The following is a 7,500-nucleotide window of genomic DNA, read 5'->3' as shown; positions in this document are numbered from 1 at the left end:
GGATGAAAATAAGATGGAAGAAGAGAAGGTAAAACCAGAGAAAGATGAATCAAAGACTCAAGATCACAATTCAGGGAAATCAATGCACAAGGCAGAAGATAACCTTAATGATGCCATGCCTAAGACTGACAAGAGAGACGAAAAAGACGAAAACGCCAGTTCAGAGGAAGAGGAAGAAGAGGAGGAGGGGTCTACCGACTCTCCTGTTCAAGCTGAAGATGAGGGACACAAAGAAAACGAAAATGAGGAAGTGAGAGTGGACACGAATGTAGAAGTGAGTGATATAAAGTCTTCTGAAACAGTAATGGAAGACAAGGTGGTGGTAGACGAAGAGGCAGACAAAAGTAAGAAGGAAGAGCCAGAAGTCAAAATTCACTCTCCAACGAACCTCATCCATTCGGAGGTAGACATCGACGCCACTCGCGAAAACGAAAAGACGAGCGATTCCAAAGAGGAAGACGAGCCAAAAATGAAACGAGAAGGCAACAAACAAGAATCGGTCAAGACAGAGACTCACACTCCCATCCACTCTCCAACTAACCTAATCCACTCCGAGGTCGATCTCGAAGCCACGCTCAAGAACGGAGAGATGAGTCATTCAGAAGGAGAAGACGGAGCAAAAATGGAAGGAGAGCACAAACAAGAATCCAAGAAGGTAGAAGACAGTACTGAACCTGAGGCAGAGCCAGAACACACAGCAGAACAGGGAAAAAAACCAGAAGTGCAGACAGATTTAGAGAAATCGGGGTCAAAAATTGAACAGCCAGAACAAAACGCCGAATCTGGATCAAAGGTCGAGTCACAACACAGTACAGATGCAGAAACAGCCGACCCTAGGAAACACAAAGACAAAATGGCTGCCGACAAAAGCGCAACAGACGAGACTCCTAAAGCTAAGTCCATGTCCAATGGAGGATCCAGTAATAAATTGACTGTGGAAAGTGACATGGCTGAACCTGAACCCGAAGTTAGAGCAGAAGCTGAACCAGAGCCAAAAGCCGAGGCTGAACCTGAACCCATCTCAAAGGCAGAATCTGAACCTATGTCTGAGAGTGAACCCAAAATGAAAATTGAAACCAAGCCCGAGGAGGACAAGGAAGCTAATGCTGATATGAAGCCAGATTCCGAAACGAAAGTGGAAACAGAATCTAAGGCGGAGGCAGTTCCTCTACCTGAATCTGAGCCTGAACCACACGCTGAACCAGGAACAGAAGCCCCGAGAACACCAGCAGAGGAAGCTCCTGAAACCCACAATGAGGAAGACACAACCACAGTACATGAAACTAATGAAAAGGATCAACTCACGGTAAAAGAGACTCACGCAGAAATGCAAGAAATGCCTCCAGCAGGAGACTCAACTGCCGATAAAAAGAACGAGGACAAGATAATCTCCCCGGAATCAACGGACATCAACCCTCCTGAAGGACTTGGGGATCAGGAATCACATGAAATGATGACCTTGAGAGACTTGGTCCTCACGACGATGTCCGGCATTCCAAATGACCCAAGGAAACCCGCAAGCAGCAGCACGAAGTCTCCAGCAGAAAAGGTCAAGGCACCAAAGGTAAAACCAACCAGCACCACAGTCGCTCCCATTGCCGTCAAAGTCAACAGTATGCAAGCTCACGATGCGGTTCCCAAGGGTGAGGGTAAAGAATAATAAGAAAGAAAAAAAAACAACAACAAAAAGACGTTGAAGACAGATCTCCTAATTACCTAGAGGATAAGGCTTATCACAAGATAGTTTTCTTTGCAATTTCAAAGGGTTCTCTTCCTCCCCGTGTGCTCTTGGGGATTGCTCAACAAAATGCTCATGAACCAGTATCAAAATTACCCAAGGGGATTCATATTTTAGTGTGTGTTGCCATTTGTCTACTTGTCATTTCCAGTCACTTTCATCTTCCTTTAATTATCTCTGTTTACGAAAGAGGAAAGTGGTATTACTGTTGGCATGCAAAATGATTATGTAGACATGCATCTAAATTAAGTGATATATCAAAATACAAATCATAATCTGTATATAAGGCAATGATATTGAATATGCAATCATATACCAGATGATTATCAGTCATTTACAATATTACATTACAAGAAATCTACTTAAACCCCACTGAATATATCTTATATTTGTTTTACTAACTCCTTTAGAAAATACACAGAGCATTAAACTGTAAGCTGGGGAGGAGAGACTGTAAGATATATATATATATTCAAAATCTTTATAAACCACGTGTTAATTGCAGGTCATGAAATCCGAAGTATTATTTTTTGGCAGACTTTTACTTTCTCAAAAGGGAAAACCTTTAACAGTCTGCATCTTGTCAGTCATAAAGATGGAACTTACTAGTTATCAAAACAGAATCAAATCCAGTATGTATAGTTTAAGATTTTGTAGTCTCATCTTGACATTAAAAGTACTATATATATATATATAAATATATGACACAAAGAGATGAAGAAAAAAAATTGACCCATGTTCCGTTTAAGGAATGGAAAACAAGCTGCAGCCTGTTTATTTGTGCACTGAAATGGAGAATCTCTGTAAATAAGACTTTATCATTCACCAAAACAAGCAGTGGTTCTCAATGCCCTCTGGTGAACATTATTTTTACAAATAAAAAGCATCATACAAGTTTTCAAGAGAAAAAAAAAGGTGTTGGCAAGTGCATCGTGGTTTCCCTTCGTCTGCAAATCCCTAAGTGACAATCTCTTTTATTTAGATACAGAATCATTATATATTAATTATCCGGGAAAAAACGAGAGAAAATTCTTCGAGACTAGTAGTGTCTGGTGTCATATATTCTTCTGTGTTAGATCCCTTCCATTGTTTTATTATTTCTTGTGAAATGGTGGTGTAATAATAACACTAGTCTTATAGACAGACTAAAAAAACTTTTGTAGTTGTCGATCTTCACAAATATAGCAATAATGCAGTTGAAGGTTTGCATGTAGCAAGAATAAAATACTTTGAACTTTTTATTTATAGTAGGAAACAGGATGTCCCAAAATCAGTGTTTGCATTATTCTGCATAGTGTGGGATGCATGTTCAAACCTATTTATATTCACAATTTTCTAATAAAATCCACTGAATTTCATGGTTCCTTTATTCAATCATTCCTTACAAGGCAATACCTTATGCCAGTATTCCCTCATGGCTGGGCATGAATTTTGCAATTGCTAAGCCATTTATTTACTACTGACTTATGCCGCTTTCAAGGTAATATCAATACCTGTAAATTAATTATGCCTTACATCGTAATAATGCCCAAGGAAAGAGCTGAACATGATAAAATGAGCAAAAAATGATACATCTAATATATTAAATATTATTAATATTAAAATCAATATTAATATTAGTAATATTAAAAGACTAAATACAATACGAGATCATCTTTGACTAGAGTTGTCGTGGGATAAACAAGGCTTATATCTTACTAAAGCACCATTCTATCCAACACAAATATAAAACAATAAACAGGAAAAACAGAAGCAAGAGAAGAAAAAGTTTAACGTTGCTGTTATTGAGGAAATCTTCCACTAAATCTATGAAGTCTTCAACAAAAACTTTGTAAAACATTTTACATATGTTAACAAAAATATAAAGCAATTAACCCTTAAAGAAAACATTGTGCTATTGCTATTCTCTATCACATACACACTGGATGATAGACAGCAAAAGTTCTAAAAAGGTGTCCAAATTACCTATGTTTATCTATATTAGAACAATTTGAGCTTAAAAAAAAAAAGAAAAAAAAAAAACAGACACACACACACACACACACACACTTTGTGACACAACACACAACACACAACACAGCACACACATGACACACACACATCAATTTGCTAAAAATTGTCAAAAAAACTGCGATACACACAAAAAAAAGTTTCCTGAAAGAAAGGACAACAGTTTTAAAATCCTCTTCTATTTCATCTTCTAATCCAAGGATGAACTGCTGTCTCCCTTTCCAGTAAACTTCCTTGCTGTATTTCTGTCTTGAATATTGCTTCTGAACAAAATTCATTGTGACTAATGTAGAGAAAATGCATAAATGAGAATGAATAACTTCACAGTATAAGAGACATAACTAACACAATTTGACTCTTATCATTGTCAGAATTACAGAATTATGTCTCTTGTGCCGTGAAATTATTAATTCTTATATATACACCTTCTTCTGCATAGTACTGCTTTTGCTGGGAGATGAGGAAAAACTGTAATTTGTTTTCTAATTGCTTCCTAAAATCTTTGATGAACTTACCTCATGGACAAAAAAATGCATCAATTATTTGAATAGTTTTGCTTTGTTACCTGGAGAATAAGAAAAGTTTTTACTGAAAATATGAGTCTTTTTTACAGCTTGTGCAATTTTTCAGTAATGGATATATTATTTCTTTTCCATAAGAAAAGAAAGAAAAATATATTCACAACAAGAATAACCTACCCCTTAAAGAACAGCAAAGTTTAGAACTTCAAAGTGGGGGAAAATGTACTTGTTTGGTCTACATTAAATACACAGCCACTTCAACTCAAATCATTCCAATTAACATAACCATCATAAGGACGATTTCGACCTTCTTATGACGTTGCTTGTTTAGTCCAGTTTTGCCTTTTAAGGGATAATTCATAGTGGAATTGTTATCACTAAACAAGACCTTCCACTGCATCAGTGTTCTGTGACAGATGTTCCCTCATTCAGTTTGTTTGTAAGTATTTTTAGATTTATTTCTCTCTTTAAGGATGAGGAATTTTGGTTATGTTATTTTTGTGGATATATTGTACATGGACAAAATACTTGTCTTCCAGTCTGCTTGGGTTATATGTTATCTTGTTCCCTTATTATCTAAATCCTTTATAATCATAATAAGCATTTTAATTGTATTATTCATTCTATTTAACCCTCTCTGGACGGGTGGTACACTACGGTACTGCTCATTCAAGGGCCCGGTTGCCGGGTGGCACCATATGGTGCCAGTCATTTAGTTGATTTAGGCCTAAGCATTCGAAAGCCCCGGGATTGTGACATGCAAGGCTGGAATGCCCCTCTCGTGAGTGGGTTAACTGATCTTCTGTTATATTTACATAAGAATATACTGTTATGGAAAATGATAAATGTATTACATACAAGAAAAATTTCCTATTAACTTGTATAATAATAAACATTAACAATGGTATTAAAACTCAAATAGACTAGTTGCTCATAAATCTGAAATGAACGTGAATTAAAATATGAGTCTGCAGAAAAAATAATTAAAGAGAGACATGGTTTACTTTGAGTTTAATTAAATTAATTAGATCTTCTATACTAATTCACCTGACCTGATTTATTTATTTATTTTTTTTATCTCACAATCTATGTCACAGCACTGTGTAAGCAAGTAATATTGTAAGAGTGTGCACAATAAATTCTTTTCTTTCAGTGATTGAGAAGTATACACTTACCATGTACTATGAAATGTGAGCAAAGTATACACCTATTGGAACGTCACCGTCTAGTTCTGAAAAAGTGTGTGGTTTATGATAGATAGTTTACCTTCAAATATAATAATTCAATAGGCTTTTATGCTCCTGGTTAAATTTACCAGTTCATCAGATACTTATTTCTATCATTCATTTTGGAAATTGTCATTCTATTTGTTACATAATGAAGACTATGGTAACAGTTGTATGTATTTACTGAATGTTGATACTGGAAGGATTGAGACTGAAAATGAAATACCAACTCTTTTATAAATAATCTAATAAATGAAGGATGAAAAAATATGTTTCAAAAACTCTCTTATGAAAATCATTTTTTCTTACATGATATTAATACACAATGGAGAAAATTTATATAAATATTAATGATAAAATTTAATGTTTCATGGAGTGTGAACACCTGTATAATTATTTGTAACTGAAAATGTGCTTTCCTTTCAATCTAAGAAAATAAATACCTATGTCATTATCAATAGTGTTCATATTTCTATATATCAAATAATTATCTTTTCAATAAAGACCAAACACATGAAAAGTTAAATCCATAATTAAAACACAAAAAGGTAAAACTCAGGTTCCAGGTTAAGCACCGATAGCATAATGATAAACACCAGTGAACCATCATCATTTCACAGCAGAATAATACCACAGCATCTCACCTCTTCTGCCACTGTTTCTAACTCCGACATGGAAAGATTAAGATGCAGATTTCAATTCATCTACTTTATTTAGCAGAAAAATAGCACATAGTTTACAAACAGATATAAGAGGGAGGGATAGGACCTTCGGAATATTGGTTCCCTTAGAAATATCCTGGAGACCTACTGAAAATTATTAATGTTATTTGTTAATGCTATTCAACACTATCGATCCTAGTAAAAATATAGCTATATTCATTTGCTTGCTTTGAAGTTATTCCAATGAGTTGTCCTTTAGGGAAGTATATATTCATAAAAAGACTAAATATACAAATCATCAGAAGAAACTTCATGAAACATATATACAAAAAAAAAGAAATATTCTCATTACTCCTTAAAAGATAATTTGGACTACAGTGAATGAGCACAACAAAGCAGAATGATAATTAATCTTAGTATTTACATAACAATTACCTACATTAATCATATACACGTAATAAGAACATCAAAATAAAATAAACACGTCCAACAAATCACTTCAGCTTCCTTGAAAACAAGAAGTTACTTTAGAGATGAGATTTAGATGTGATGTGATGACATGTCTCAGAATTACTCTTAAATATAAAGATTGCTTAAAAAAGGCTAAAGGGAATTATGATTCTCCACAAGGGACTGTTCGGTAATAATAAAAATGATTCTTTATCCATAACTTATTTTGTAACCATAATAGAATTTTATAAGCCTTGTGCAAAAAAAGAGAAAAAAAGGCAAGAAAACTTTACACCAAATGCACTTTTGTCACAGACCTGTAATGTAATTAAAGATAAACTATTATCATTAGATTATCTATAAAGGAAATGGTATTGTTACAGCTACAGGTTACAGGTTATGGATTACAGTCACAAACAAAACCAAAAATAATACCTGTAATATACATACTAGGAAAAATGTCCACAGGTCGAAGATTAATCAACCTCTTTATAATTCTAATTATTTGAAGGTGTTTCAGAATTAATTTGAAAAACTTTTCTGCTTTTTTTTTTCTTCCTCATTTTCCTCTCTGCAAAGAATTCCTGGTGTAACATTCTTGTTTGTCAAATATCTGTTTTAGATTGACTTTGAGCAGAGATTATAAATTTTGCATAAAAGTGATGACATCTGCATATTAAACTTTGGCCATTCCAGTAAATTTTAGAATGCAATGACTTGTGATTCCCTTGTGATAGTAAAAAATGAAGAGGGGGAAAAAATGGAATCCAATTTTGTTGAAAATAAACAAAACCTGTCTCTAACATGATCAATGCAATTCATAGTAATGCAAAAAACTAAAAGCTAATCATTATACCCACCGGACAGATTGCGTGTTGTAACTATTTGTGTGT

At 34.4% G+C, this 7,500-nt stretch overlaps 1 protein-coding gene across 2 annotated transcripts in view; it reads left to right on the top strand.

The window, feature by feature from the left end:
* LOC122257259 (uncharacterized) overlaps positions 1–3,096 on the top strand; it is a 53,743-nt gene extending 50,647 nt beyond the window's left edge. For both annotated transcript variants that reach the window (XM_086542051.1, XM_043022434.2), the window contains one exon: positions 1–3,096. This exon is cut by the window's left edge. In XM_086542051.1, the coding sequence (XP_086398177.1) occupies positions 1–1,660 (1,660 nt within the window). In that variant the 3' untranslated portion in view covers positions 1,661–3,096.
* Positions 3,097–7,500: the final 4,404 nt, after the last annotated feature.

Source organism: Penaeus japonicus, unplaced genomic scaffold (genome assembly GCF_977035675.1).
Source record: "Penaeus japonicus unplaced genomic scaffold, GWHDUDI00000001_assembly GWHDUDI00000011, whole genome shotgun sequence".
In the NCBI taxonomy this organism is placed as follows: domain Eukaryota; kingdom Metazoa; phylum Arthropoda; class Malacostraca; order Decapoda; family Penaeidae; genus Penaeus; species Penaeus japonicus.
This window is presented reverse-complemented; position numbering and strand designations above follow the sequence as displayed.